General features: G+C 38.0%; 1 protein-coding gene across 2 annotated transcripts; it reads left to right on the top strand.

The window, feature by feature from the left end:
• Positions 1-5,514: 5,514 nt before the first annotated feature.
• Positions 5,515-8,419, top strand: LOC136231095 (cytochrome P450 71AU50-like). 2 transcript variants are annotated; one of them, XM_066020358.1, is made up of 3 exons: positions 5,515-5,798; positions 6,165-6,991; positions 7,698-8,419. In XM_066020358.1, the coding sequence occupies exons 2-3, from the start codon at positions 6,182-6,184 to the stop codon at positions 8,310-8,312; spliced, it is 1,425 nt and encodes a 474-aa protein (XP_065876430.1). In that variant the 5' UTR covers positions 5,515-5,798; positions 6,165-6,181; the 3' UTR covers positions 8,313-8,419. The 2 variants fall into 2 exon arrangements, with proteins under 2 accessions (XP_065876430.1, XP_065876429.1); XM_066020357.1 differs by having other exon boundaries at positions 6,072-6,991.
• The last annotated feature ends 7,383 nt before the right edge of the window (positions 8,420-15,802 follow it).

Here is a 15,802-nt window from a genome sequence, read left to right as displayed (position 1 = left end):
CCTTTCGCCAGCCTAGACACAGGAAATTAGGAGGTTGTTATGGAGGAAGAGGTTGAAACGGTTCAAGGCATGGTGGAAGAAAACAACATCAACAGAAGGGGGAAGCGGATCAGAACTGAACCAGAAACACGGCTAGTCTTACATTCAATTGATACGAATCGACCTCGACCTGACAATGGCCAACGAAGAGATGATAAAATGAGCCAACTTTTGTGTGACCATGCTAAAAAGAATGGAGGGGAAGCGGGAGGCGAAAGCGCTCAGAAACGCTCCTAGTCTGATGTTGGTTGAGGTAATGTTGGTTAGCCGTTATACATTGTTAATGAAGATCTTATCTTGGAATTGTTTTGGTGCTGGCGGCACCGATTTTCAACGAGCTCTCTGCCATCTTGTGAAGACCCATAGACCATCTATTCTTTGTCTGCTGGAAACCAGAATCCCCAGTACCCGTGCGCAGGATATCGGCAGACAAGTGCATCTCCTTAACTATACTACAATGGATGTTGAAGGCTTCAATGATGGAATCTGGCTTTTCTGGGACGAAAGCATTCCTGATATTGAAATTAAATGTCGAGACCCCCAGTTCATACACTGTCTTGTTACCATGAAGCAAGGTAATTTTCAAAGCTCACCCTTCCTTCTTACTGTAGTTTATGTGCGCCCCCAGATGAGATATAAAAGGCTCTTCTTCGAGCAATTGAGAGAGATGAAAGACACCATTAATCTTCCGTGGCTGATCTGTGAGGATTTTAACCATATTAGTTCAAAATCAGAGAAGCAGGGAGGCTCAGCCATGGCTATTGATAGAAGCGCTCCTTTTGTAAACTGGATTGCAGAGTTAGGGCTTGTTGATCTGGGGTTCATAGGACCTTGCTTCACCTAGTTCCGAGGAATTACGCCTAGAACACGCATTGCGTGCCGCCTGGACAGGGGACTTTGCTTGGCCGACTGGAGACATAATTTCCCTAAGGCGACCGTCCGGCATCTTCAAAGAAACAAGTCTGACCATGCTCCCATCCTTGTTGAATTATGTTAGAGAAACAGCAGAACATAGAACTCATTTCGGTTCCTTAACGCCTGGCTAGAGGCGCCAGGCTTCAAAGAACTGATCTCTAATTGGTGGAAACACGAAGACAAATTGAGTGAGAAAATTCAAAACCTCACTGATCAGATCTGAAACTGGAATAGCCACTCTTTTGGAAATATTTTCAAGCGGAGAAACCGTGTGTATGCAAGAATCCTAGGGGCTCAAAGAGCCTTATCAGAACGCTTTACTCAGGGACTGATCAGACTGGAACGGAAGCTTATTGATGAACTAAATGACATTCTGAAACAAGAGGAATGCTACTGGGCACAGAAGTCTAGAATTCAATGGTTGCGCAGTGGAGATAGGAACACTTCCTTCTTCCACACGACTACCATCATCCGAAGAAGGCGTAACAAAATTCAGGGCATTCGTAACACTGAAGGTAATTGGATTTGGGATAGTCAAGCTCTAAAGATTATGGTCGTCGATTTCTTCAGCAAGTTATATACTGAGGAAAGTCCCGGGAGAGCTCGCCTTAGTTCCAGAAATGCCTTCCCGACTATTTCTGATTATGACCTGGCTGACCTTAATAAGCCATGCGGCATGGAGGAGATCCACGCTGCTCTCGTCACCATGGCACCCTGGAAGGCACCTGGCCCGGACGGGATTCAAGCTGGGTTTTATCAAAGACTCTGGAGTATCATCGGATTGGATACAAGCAAGAATATTCTGAAAGCACTGAATGAGGGGGTTCTTGAGGAAGAAATAAATCACACCGCCATCACGATTATTCCGAAGGTGAACGCCCAGGAGGATTTCTCCCAGTTTAGACCCATTAGCTTGTGCAATGTGACCTACAAGCTAGTTACCAAATGTATTGCCAACCGGTTGAAACCACAGTTTGCTAGTCTGGTGAGTCCGATGCAGAGTAGCTTTGTACTGGGCAGACAAATCTCGGACAACATCATCCTCATCCAGGAAACGGTGCATTCTCTAAAACATAAGAAGGGTAGAAGGGGGGCTATGATGATCAAACTAGACCTCGAGAAAGCTTATGACCGTCTCAGCTGGGCCTTTGTTGAAGACACGTTAAGGAAGTTGAAGTTACCAACAGGGATGGTGGAAAACATAATGCAATGTGTTTCTTCCGCTTACATGAATGTTTTGTGGAATGGCGAGAAATGTGAAGGATTCAAACCTTCACGCAGAATTAGGCAAGGTGATCCTATCTCGCCCTACATCTTTGTGCTCTGCCTTGAACGTCTTAGCCATTTAATTCTAGATACGGTGGCTGACAAAGCATGGAAACTTGTAGCACTAACAGAGAATGGCCCCCCGTTTACACATTGTTTCTTCGCTGACGATATAATCCTGATGGCGGAGGCATCAAGAGAACATGCCCAGGTAAATAAATCGGTTTTGAACTTCTTATGTGATTGCTTGGGGCAGTGGGTCAGCCTGAACAAGTCAAGTGTGTTCTTCTCTACTAACAAACGAGAACGGGATCAGTTGGCTGTGGTTGAAGAGCTAGGGATCACGAAAACCAATTCTATTGGGAAGTACCTCGGTGTGCCTGTCATACAAGAGAGAGTTACTGCACAGAGTTTTAATCATATGGTGGAAAGGGTGAAACAAAGGCTGTCGGGCTAGAGAGAGAAATCGCTTTCACTTGCGGGTAGAATCACCCTAGTTAAATCGGTCCTAACTGCTTTGCCGACGTACACTATGCAAACGAATCTCCTCCTAAAGAAGACCTGCAATTTTTTAGATTCAATTAGTAGAAGATTCCTATGGGGAAGCAAAGAGGGAAATAAAAAAATAAGCTTGGTTAATTGGGAACGCGTCTGTCAAAAGCGAGAGAATGGGGGACTCGACATTCGGCAAATGAGGAAATACAACTTAGCGCTTCTAGCTAAACTGAATTGGAAAATGCTCACAAAGCCGAACTTATTATGGACTCGAGCAGTTAAAGATAAATACGCAAGTAAAAGAAAGGGTATGGATATGTTCAGGGGCAAAAGAGGCAGCAGTCGAGTTTGGAAGGGTTTGGTGGAAGGTGCAAAGATCATCCCGCGCGGTATTGGACGACTTCTATGGACAGGGAGGGATACACAATTCTGGACGGATATTTGGACGGGAGACTTAGCTCTTGTGGAGGTGGCAACTGGCCCGATTCCGGATGATGCTCTTATTTATAAAGTGAGCGACTACTGGCGAAGCACTAGGGGTTGGAACTGGCTCAGCTAGAGGGTTACTTATCAGCAGACGTGATGATGCAGTTGGCGTCTTACGTTCTTTATGAGGATTGCACTAAGGAAGATGGTTGGTTCTGGCGGAAATCTAATTCCGGCAACTTCTCAGTTCAATCCTTGTATAATTTGATACACGCCGAGATCCCGAGCCGAGCTGATGACGCAGACAACCAAGATTGGACTGTAACCTATAATCTAGAGATGACTGAGAGGGTGCGATGTTTCATATGGCTGGTCCAGCGCAAGGCTATCCTAACAAACGCTAACCGTGTGCGAAGGAAGCTAGTTGAAGATGCAAAATGCCAGAGTTGTCCCGAGGAAGAGACGACACTCCATCTTTTACGGGACTACCCAGAAGCAAGGAAGGTATGGAAATTATTTGTCCCTGATCAGTGGTATCAACAGTTCAGTTCAGGCGATCTTCACGAGTGGATGTCCAGGAACCTGACGCTAACTACCCGTTGGAAAGGGCTGGAATGGCATTCGGTGTTTGCCTTTGTGTGCTGGCAGATTTGGCGTTGGAGAAATGAAGTTGTCTTTAATTCAACCAACCTTGATCCTCAACGGAAACAGGAGATTATTGCGAGTCAGGCTCAAGAATATTCGCAAAGCAAAGTGGATAGCAGGATGAGCACCCGAAGCAACCAAAGGAGGAAAACAGTTTGGAACCCGCCAAATGGAGATTGGGTCAAAGTGAATTGTGACGGGGCAACAAAGGTAATGGAAAGGAGGCTTTGGTTGTAATCTCGGAATTTGCACGACGGACCTGGTAGAGTTTTGGGGGTTGTATTACGGAATGGTCCTAGCTTGGAACGAAGGATATATGGAGGTTATATTTGAACTAGACTCCCTCCTTGTTGTTCAACTGGTTAATATCAAGGAGGTATCACACCACATGTACTACTGGTTAATTGAAAAATGTAAAACCCTTATGAGACAAAGTTCGGATGTCAAAGTGGTCCATACCTTCCGAGAAGGTAATAAGGCCGCGGATTGGATGGCGAAATTCGCAGGAACTCTCCCCTTAGGTCATCACGAGTGTGATAGGCAGTCTGCATGCCTCCGTGACGTTCTCCTGGAAGATCAGATCGGTTTGAACTCTACTGGTTCTGGTGTAAACTTAACTTGAGACTTTTTTCCTTTCTTTTTTCCTTTCATGTTCTGTTTTTTCCTGGGGTGACTCACCCTTCCTCTTCAACCAAAAAAAAAGAATAAATTATTAATAAAAAATGAAATAAGGAGGAACTAATAAATAATAAGTAGACTCTTAAAGACTCACAAAGAGAGCGTTGCGGTTGGTTTTAACTCTCTCTTCCAAATTTTAACTTAAAAACTCAACTACGAGATTTTTGGAGATGCTTTAACTTTTAAAAAGAAGTGTAAATTTAGCTGTAACATATGAAACAGTGCCAATTTAATCCTAATGTTTTCAAGCAAGATATTTTTTATCCTTAGGTTGTTGAAAATTAGAAAAAATTGGTTTAACTGATATTTGATTGTCACTTCACACATTCCAAATATTAATTATGTCTAAGATATTTAGTGTATTACTAATAAAATTATATTAAAATGCTAAAAAAACTAAATCTACTCATTATAAGTTAATCACAATTTTTTTTTGTATCAACTTGTCTAAAATATTTACTGTGTTATTAATATAGTTATAAAAAATCACAAAATAAATGTACGAAAATACTTCAATTTCTCGACAAATTTATTTTAAAAATATGATATAACAATTAAATAACAATCAAAATAATTTTTTCAAATTTTCGATAAAATATATGTAAAATCAACCTTACTTCAAATATTAAGATCAAATTTTTACATTCCATATACGATACAATTAAATCTGCACTTTCCAAAGTGATTATTAAATTTGACCCTTATAACATAGTAAAATTAAAGTACTTGTTCAAATGACGTGTATGTCTATATGTTTGAACTAAATTAACTAATAAAAAAGAAAGATAAAATATATAATAATAGAACCATACCAAATCTAGAAACCCATGCCTTTAGGAATAACAAAAAGATAAACAAATTTGTTGGTTGCATATAATGTCTGCAACTTGCAAAATAATGACAAAACACAATAAATAAAGCAAAAAGAAATAAAAGTATCACATGTCCACACATATCTTATCTCCAATTAATAATTACATTGGACTGAAATATCTCCAATCTCTATAAATAATTATAGTTTCATTTTGTAATGCAAAAGTTTCAATAAAATAAAAATTCAGAAATATTTTTCCTTTCTAACCCTTTATTAATATTATTGCTGCAAAATATTATTTATACTCCATGATTAATTAATCGTTTCCCCTTAATTATTTCAGTACCTTCTATTGCTATTTATTTGATAAATATTTCATTTTTCAAAGTGTTCTATATTCATATTATCTCCTATAAAAGTACAGGATTCCTCCCCCAATGGACACACTCCTCAAATTTGCTTTTTCCAAAATCATTATTTTAGCTTCACGAATACCTCTTGCTGGTCTCCACTCTCTGAGGTAAACACATGGTTTAAATTCACCAATTTTTCAGCGGTTTTTTTTCTTGATTCTATGATTATAACAAAAACAGTAATTAGCAACCAAAATTCCGGTTGCGAAATCGGTCACTAAAATCACTTTGCAACCAAATTTGGTTGCTAATTACCATTTTCTTGTAGTCATTAATTCCTTGTTTATATATATATTAACATGTCTTTTCTCCAGCCAAATTTTGTTGCCAGAATGTAATTAATTAAATTGATCATTAATTTTTTTTGTTCCATGAAATAGCCCAGCAAGGTCACACCAGTTGAATCATATATGTTATATTTATGGCTTTGCCACTTTCAGCAATTTCCATAGTTGCCTTGTTATTTTTTCTAGTCCAAGCATGGAGAAAGATGAGCATGTCTAAGAGTAAACTACCTCCTGGACCACTTGGATTCCCAATATTCGGCAGCCTCCATTTGTTAGTGAAATTCCCTCACCAAGCTCTGTATCAACTATCAAAAAAATATGGCCCTATTATGCATATACGCATAGGCCAAGTGTCGGCTATTGTTGTTTCGTCGCCTCAGTTCGCCGAGTCATTTCTTAAGACCCATGACGTTGTTTTCGCGAATAGGCCGGTCCATGTTTCATCGAAGTACATGACTTATGACCAGAAGAACATAACCCTTGCGCCATATGGCTCGTATTGGCGCAATGTCCGCAAGATGTGCACCACACAATTGCTAAGCAAAGAGAAGATAGATTCATTTAAGACTATGAGAAAACAAGAGCTTAATCTGTTGATAGATTACATTAAGGAGGCTTCTTCTAAAGGGACTGTGATTAATCTTACGGCTAAGATTGCTTCTCTTAGTGCGGATATGAGTTGTAGAATGGTTTTTGGGAAGAAATATGAGGAAAAGGAATTTGATGAGAGGGGTTTCATGGCTGTTATGAAAGAGTTTCTGAGATTACTATCAGCTCCTAATTTGGGGGATTACTTTCCTTTGATTTCACCATTTGATATTCAGGGTTTAAGAAGTAAAATTGAAGTTGTTAGCAAAGTGTTTGATAGATTCCTGGAGAAAATAATCGACGAACATATTCAGTTTAGCGACGAAAACAGAACAAAAGATTTAGTTGATATTATGTTGGAATTAACGGGGACTAAAGAAGCCGAGTATCTTCAAGGTCGAGATAATGTCAAAGCCATTATGTTGGTAAGAAATTCAGAATTTTATTCCGAAACAAATTGCATATTTGTGAATTTTTTATTTTGCTACAAAAAGATTGTTGTATGTTTTTTTTTGCGACGAAAAGATAACTGAGTTCTTTCGATTTGCTAAAAACGAGCATCTTTTAAGTTGTGGCTGTTAAAATGATCATTGATGACTTCAAAATTGATGATATTTTAATCAATTTTTAATTTTTTAACTTTTTAGTTTTGAGTTCGTTTATGAATTGTTTGGTAAGGCAAGAGAATTTAAAGTAATCTTTTAGAGAGAGTTCCGAAAACAATGATTTTGAAAACAAAAATTGGATTTCATAGTAAAAGTTGTGCTAAAAAATTTTAGTTCTTGAAATTTCCTATTTTGAGGTCGTCAACAGCCATTTTTATAGTATCAAAATAAAATACTTGTTTTTAGCGAAAGGCCCCGTCCTCTCATGGTCACAGAAAAAAGGTCTAATACATTCTCAGCCCCCAACTGTGTAAAAACAGCAACTGGCATCCTTGACTTTAAAACCTTACAACAAACTCTTCAACTTGCTTATTTGAAACAAATAATTCCTCAAAAAGCACGTGATTAGCCGCGTGATTATAGGGGGTTAGTTGTGAGGTTTTAAAGTGTAACCAAAGAGATTTTTTAGAATTTTTCCTAACATTGATAGTTTCAGCGAAATATTCTCATGAGTGGCTCATCACAGGACATGCTAATAGGTTCAATGGATACAACATCAACATCAATTGATTGGATGCTTTCAGAAATCATGAGACACCCAAGAGTTATGAACAAACTACAAATGGAGCTACAAGATAAAGTAGGCATGAGCAGAACAGTTGAAGAATCAGATTTAGTAAATCTGGAATATTTAGATATGGTTATAAAGGAATCATTGAGACTCCATCCAGTAGCACCATTGCTAGTCCCACACAAAGCAACAGAAGACACAATTGTTGATGGATTTCTCATCCCTAAAGATTCACAAATTTTTATAAATGCTTGGGGCATAGGAAGAGATCCCAGTGTTTGGTCTGATGCAGAGAAATTCTGGCCAGAGAGGTTTATAGGTACAGATATTGATGTTCTTGGACGTAATTTTGAGCTTATACCTTTTGGTTCGGGGCGCAGAGGATGTGCAGGACTTCAACTCGCAATGACTGTGAGCCGGCTAGTGGTGGCTCAATTGTTGCATTGCTTCGATTGGAAGTTGCCGAATGACATGTTGCCTAATGACTTGGACATGACGGAGAAGGTGGGGCTGGTGACGGTTAGGGAAAAGCATCTTCAAGCTATACCTTCTTATCGTCTACAAGTTTGATTTGTCAAAAATTACATGATTAATTATTTTTCTCTGTTTACTTTGTATTTAAATGGAATCTAACTTTATCATTAGAGTTCACACAACAGGAAAATCTTATTTTTACACCTTTTCTTATCTCCCATTACAATCACTAAGCCGTATGCATTATAATGTTAGGATTTAGGTGTGACTGTTGAAATATGTTATGATAAATGTGGTTATACGTGTTGGTTTCTTTCAATTATGTAAAGGTTGTGTGATATTTGGCAGTTAGCGTTGATATGAAGCCAATCAAGAAATTCACTGGTGTAAAGGTGGGTCATTGACATGGGTTTGTCACCCACTCTTTCATACATATATATTATATATATATTTAAAGAGTATTTGGTGAGTCCGAGTATACTTAGAAGAAGAGTCTCTTGCATCTAAGAGATATGAAAGTAAGGTTGAAAGTAAAGTTTCATGACAATTCGAGACTCCAACCATATGAAATTCCATTTTAAAGCACAGACATGCCTAGTAAATACTTCCGTTTTTCCAATATCCATCTCTGAATCGGAAATCTATTAGACTGTCGCTAATGAAGTCTGAAATTTCTTAAATTTGTGAAAAGCTGGTTTCAACATGCACAAAATTTTACCCTAATAACCATAACGCTACTTTTGTAGTTTATCTTATCTTACTTGTACTGCGATTTGGAATAGAAGTGCTTATATGCCTTACATGTTGATTCAATAGCTAATATACCTTCAAATTGCTCCATCCCACTAACATATTTAACCCCCAATTGTAGAAGAAATTTTAGAATACGCCAGGCATACCACGTCAATAGTACAATGTGGTATGCCTGACCAATAAAAAGCAGACATCTGTTCAAATAAAAACCTAAAGAACGGTTGCTTCCTCTCCCTTCTTCCCACTCACTCGTTTCCACTTCTGGCCTGCCCTTTCCAACTTTCCTTCCTTCTCCTCCGCTGCGAACCACCTGTCTGTCTCCTCCATCGGTTTCATTTGAAGCTCCGACATTAGATCGATACAACCCGTAATTTCTCCGAGGAATACAAAGTCACAATGGAATTTAATGGAAAATTAGCAGCACTAGTTAGTTTCAGATTCAGAGAACTCTTTGATCACTATGAATATAAATATATATACATATTCACTTTCATGTGCCAATTGGATTTGATTTTACACAACTGTTGTTGTTGAAATAATAAACTTATAATTAAGAGTCTTTAATTTGGTACAGTGGATTATCCAAGAGTCATTTTTGTATTTCTGTATCTGCATTTATAGAGAGCTAATGTTGTTTACCAAGCGACATGTCTGTAATCTATAAATACCTATCAATACAAGTAGTAAGATAAGAGAATTTTCTTCCAGCAATTATACTTTTCCTCTGTACCTTTGAAAGTTTATTTATTTGATCCAACAAATTGGTATCAGAGCCAGCAAAAATTCTTTATAATGATGAATGGAATGATCCCTTACAAATATAGATGAATTGGTTTTGCTTTAGTTCAATAATGTTGCATTTTTGTTGCATTTAGTTTCAATTTAGCTGGACGAGAAACAATTATGCAATAAAATTATTAATTGTTGTTTCACATATTGCATTTAAGTAAGCTAATCCAACAATTTGTTTAAATTGTTATAAAAATAAGGTAAAACCGTGAAAAACAACAAAATAATAATTGTTGCATATAGATTTGAGTGATCCAATGCAACAAATATAAAGAAAAACTAACAAATATATAATGTTGCACTGAAAATAACTTATTATTTTATTAATATTTTAATATTGAATATTAATTTTGGAGAACAATTATACAATATTAAATATTAACTTTTATGAATATATTAACTTCTAAAAGAAATTTTTTAATTTTTATACGGAATTTATTTTAACTTTTTCTGTACTTCACACAATTTAGTTTAAATTTTTTCACCAAAATAAATTTCTTTAAAAACAAAAAGGATAAGGTGCAAAAATACCCCTAAATTTTACAACTATGAGCAATTTTATCCATAACGTTCAAAATGATGCAATTCTACCCCTAACGTTGACATAAAATATCTGCATTTTATAATCATGTCTGAAATTGACGTAACTTGCCAATGTTAGGGGTTAAATTGCTATCGGCTGCCAACATTAGGCGTAAAATTGCATAATTTTAGACATTAAGGGTATTTTTGCACCTTATCTCATACAAAATAAATACCTTCTTTTTTTTTGGTAGATACAGGAAAGAAAAAACAAAAGAAACACCTAGCCCGGGATTAGCCTAGGAAGACTAGACCCAATCCTATCTTTTAAAAGAAGGGAAGAAAGATAGATGGGAGGATTGGAAAGGGTAGAAACATCTAACATCCCCTCATGCCCAGCTACAGCCAGATGATCCGCAACCCGGTTCTGTTCTCTGTAGATATGGCTGAAGTTTAAGAACTCAAAGGAAGTGCGAAGCCTTAAAATGGCTTTAATGATGTTCTGGCTTTTAAGGCAACTCGCCTGACTAATAGAGATTCTGTTGATAGCCTCAATATTATCTGATTCCACAGATAATCTCTTAATACCCAGTTTGATGGCAAGCCTGATTCCTGAAAGAATACCCCAAAGCTCAGCTGAGAAGGAAGAGCCCATACCCAAATTATTGAAGGAAATTAGGGCTAAGGTATAGCAGCGGAAATATAAAATTTTTAGCCTATTTCCTTTTAACCATAGGATCCGTTAATCGTTATTTTATATAAAGAGGGATAAGAAGGAATACCTTTCGATGAACAATCTACCGTTGTTAAAGAAGCGCCCACAATTCTTCTCCGAGATTCCAACCACAAAGTTTAACACGGTGAGGTTAAGATAAAATCAACCCTTATGAGATGCAACCAAAATAGATTGCCTCCAATTAACCAACACAAGATCAAGGAGAAAGAGGGATGAATAAGATTAATCAATCGATGGAATGCCGTATGAATTCTTCTCCACGAACTGGGGAATGGAATTCTTTTTCTCTCTCTAACTTAGTAATTTTGAAAATCACAATAGGGGGAGGTTAGGGGCTTGGTCGAAATTCACATGGGAGGGGGTATATATAGTTGCTTGAATCTAAACCCTAGTTAGATAGGAATAGGTTACTTAATAGGAATCCAATTCAGAAAACGATTCCTAATTATTATCTCACTATATATCTAATATATTTAGGATAATAATAAATAACCTAATTGGTTAATAATAGGAGAATATTAATCTGATTAAAACTCCTAATTTAATTATCTCTTAATTAATTTAATTCATAATCCTAATCAAATTAGGATTGATGGAATAAAATCAATTCCTTACCTCTATATACAAATTTCGGCCCCCTCCATATATTTGGGCCTTACTGGGCTCAATTGGGCTTCCATCTATTAATCATATCCATCTCTCTTTTGGTTCCAAGTCTTATGTGTGATCCATTAGGTCCTTACTACTTCTGGCCGTATGCAACCTATTAAATTAATTTCTTCAAGAATTATATTTAATCCTTTGCATAACGGAATGATGTACTGAGTATGTTATTGGCAAGTCTGTAATCATTCCCCCAGAGTCCGTTAAGAAGACAGGTTGATTCTGTCGTTAACCCTTCCGTATTAGTTACGGTATAATACGATCCTTTATCAACTACATCCTTGAACTGAATCTTATGACTATGGGTAATGTCAAGTCACATATAGCGAGACGTTCGTTTTACTTGTTCTTGGCCGAGTCAACTCAAAAAGATAGGTTAAGTGAAATCTGTATTTCTACTCTTAAGCTATCACCTTGCAAGGGTTTAAAGTCAAGTATTCCACAAGTGATCCTTGGATGTATCTCCCATTAATCGGGAGTGATAAATGCTCAATCCAATGTATAACTACCCTGACATTACTTCCTGTGACACCCAACCTTTGCAGTTCACACCCCAGAGTCATCTCTGTTAAGGATCGTGGGACCGCAGGATCAAAGTCTCACATTCAGTAATTCAGGGTGACCAATTAACATTCTTTTGAGTCTGAGGATTAGTTATACCTAGTAATACCAATGAGATGAACAGTTGACAAGGATGAATCTACCCATCCTGTTATCTCAAATCGGATCCCCAATCCTAATGAACAACGTTTCACCGGATCTATGTAACTGTCCAGATATCTATATATATGAAGCTTGTGAGATCAGCTTTCTGTCGGACAGAAGACATTGTTACATACAAGTCTCAACCGTGATATATCAATCCTAAACATATCACTTGACTTGGGGTGGTTTTAAGTTTATTAGTTTATTATAAAGTTTTGTCTCACTTCATGCTTGTATGAACACTTTATAATCACTTTAAACAAACTTACGGATTTCCTTTTATTAGACTTTATTTAGTGCTTAAAAGGGATTGCCTTTATATAGTTATAAAACATATATCTCATTAAAACAAATGACATAAAGAACAATTCATTTACATTAAGTTTGTATCTTGCAACAATTGACTATATGACACAAAACCCCAACAATTATGGGTAAAACCAGATAGCCAGACGCCATTAGCATCCCGAAGGACCCTCCGGCAGTAATTTTACCATTGCTAAGACAGGAACCATCTGTATTAAGTTTTGCCTTGCCTTCTCTAGGTTTGCTCCAGCAAACAAGCTGGACCTCTCTTCTCTGGGAAACCCTGGCAAGGGGATCCCCTTTGAAGCTTTCCATGGTAATAGAGAATTTTTTCGTGAAGAAATCAACTAAATCATGAATAAAGACAATTTTATCCGAAAAAATCTCCTCATTCCTCCACTTCCAAATATGGAAACAGACGAGAGCAAAGAAGATGTTGCCATTTTCCATTTTATCTAAAAGAATTCCCCTAGCACCATCTGAGAACCAGTCAAGCTCGGAGTGCGACATAAAGGAAGGAAGAATGTGGTGAGGGAGGATTTTTTGCCACACTTTTTTGCCACACTTCTTTACATTTAGGGCAATCCCTTAGAGCATGGCACAAAGTTTCAACATGACCGCTGCATCTGCTGCAAGCTCCAGACTCCGCTAAGTGACGTCTGTGCCTGTCCGAGTTAGTAAGCAACCTGTTCTTGACACCCAGCCATAGGAAGCTTCTCATACGGTAAGGGATTTTAAGAGCCCAAATGGTCTTCCAAGTATTCGAGAGAGGGTCTTCTCTGATAGGGGAAAAAGCTTCAAAGGCAGATTTGCAAGAATAAATGCCGTTGTTTGTCAGGGCCCAGCAATGTTTATCTTTATCTTCCTCCTGATTACTAATCTTAACTCCTCTAATTCTAAGAAGAGTTTCCAAGTTAAAGAAGGTCTCAAATTTATGCCAGATCCAGTCTCCCTCAGAATCCACCACATTAGCAATTTTCCAATTACGGACATTGCTAGGGGGGAGATACAAATATCAATTAGAGGCTTATCGCCTATCCATGTATCATACCATAAACTAATATCTTTCCCATTTCCTACTTCAAGACCAACTCCTGAGCAGAATTCTGAAAACACAGCATTAAGTCCTTTCTAGAGGAAAGAACAACTGGCAACTCTCTCTTTAGGGCCCCCAAAGATTTTGTCTTTGCGATATTTCCCACAGAGCAGACGAACCCAAAGAGAGGAAGGGCACTGCCACATTCTCCAAAAGAGCTTCATTAAAAGGACTTTATTGTTATCTTTAGCATGTCTGATACCAAGACCCCCCTTGTTTTTAGGCTGGCAGACTTCATTCCAAGGAACCAAGTGGATCTTTTTACTTTCACCAGATTCCCCCCAGAGGAAACGGCGGTTAATTTTATCCAGCTCATTGAGGACCGGATCAGGCAGCCTACAGGCTTGCATGACATGGTTAGGAGCAGCGCAATTGACAGACTGGATTAAGGTAAGACGGCCAGCAAAGGACAGAGAGTTAGCTTTCCAACTTGCACATAAACCGTTGGTTTTGTCCAAGATATCTTTGAAAGAGGCTTTGGAAACTCTGTCACTATGGAGAGGGATCCCTAGATACTTCCCCAGAGAATGAGTAAGGGGAATGCCCGAGAGATCACTCAAGCTTTTGAAAAAATATCTCTGTTCATGTTTTTCGAGCAGAGCATTCGAGATTTTTGGATATTAATTTTCTGTCCAGAAGCCGTACAGAAACGATTAAAGATATCCATAACCACACCAATTTGCTCCTCATTCCCTTCCACGAAAAATTATTACATCGTCGGCGAAGAATAAATGGGAGATAGGAGGGCAGAATCTGTTGATGGAAACAGGATGGAGGGTCTCTTTGCTTAGAGCCTCTTGGATCAGGTGAGACAATCTTTCCATAGCTATGACGAAAAGGAAGGGGCTCATAGGATCTCCTTGACGAATTCCCCTAGAGGGAGAGAACTCATCAGACATATCACCATTAATCATAACCTGGAAAATAGGAGAAGAGATGCAATCTTCGATCACTTTCCTCCAATTCCCTGGGATACCGATTTTTTCCAAGCTATCTAGAAGAAAACTCCAGTTTAAACGATCATAAGATTTCTCTAGATCAAGTTTAAGAGCAACGATCCCTTTCTTCCCTTTCTTCATTTTCATGGAATGGACCATCTCTTGGGCAATAACTATATTGTCCATCATTTGTCTGCCAGGAACAAAGCTACCTTGATTTTAGCTAATAATCTCTGGAAGAATCTTACTGATTCTATTAGCCATAATTTTAGTGATAGCTTTATAAAGCACATTACACAGGCTTATAGGCCTCATCTGAAGAAAGGAAGAAGGTTTATTAACTTTTGGGATCAGCACCAGGAGGGTTTTATTAATCAGTCTGATGTCGTTAGCTCCACTAAAAACCCCTAGAATAAAATTATAAATGCCTTGCTTAACAGTATCCCAGTGTTTATGATAAAAACTAGCAGGAATACCATCAATTCCTGGAGCCTTAGTAGCCCCAATACTGGAGAAGGCAAGGCCAATTTCTTTTTCATTAATAGGATGGAAGGCTTCCTTAATAGCATCATCCCCCAACCTAGGAAAGGAAATCCTAGAATGAGCACTATTAAGATCCACCTCTTCTTCATTAAAAAGGTTTTTATAGAAATCGATGGCAAGACGGCGAATATCTTCATCCTCATAGACCTAATTACCATTGGGATCTTTGATAGCGTCGATCATATTCCTCTGCCTCCTAATAATCGTTGAAAGATGAAAAAACCTGGTATTACGATCCCTGTCCTTAATCCAAGTTTTCCTGGACTTTTGGAACCAAAGGAGCTCTTCCTGTCTCAGCACAGCTTCCAATTCATTCTGAAGAGATCGAAGTTTACAATTTAGATTATGCTCGAAACGGGTCTCTAAACATCTTTGAATGCCCTCCATCCTGTTAAGAAGCTTATTCTTTCTTCTGATAATGTGGCCGAAGATGTTTTTATTCCATCTCTCCACATTCTTTTTGAACCCCTCAGCGGCAAGGAGAGCATTAGAATGAGGTTGCCAATTATTTTTGACAAAATTTTTAAACTCAGGA

This window comes from Euphorbia lathyris, chromosome 5 (assembly GCF_963576675.1).
Source record: "Euphorbia lathyris chromosome 5, ddEupLath1.1, whole genome shotgun sequence".
In the NCBI taxonomy this organism is placed as follows: Eukaryota; Viridiplantae; Streptophyta; class Magnoliopsida; order Malpighiales; family Euphorbiaceae; genus Euphorbia; species Euphorbia lathyris.
The sequence above is the reverse complement of the archived record's forward strand: the minus strand, read 5'-3'. Positions and strand labels throughout refer to the sequence as shown.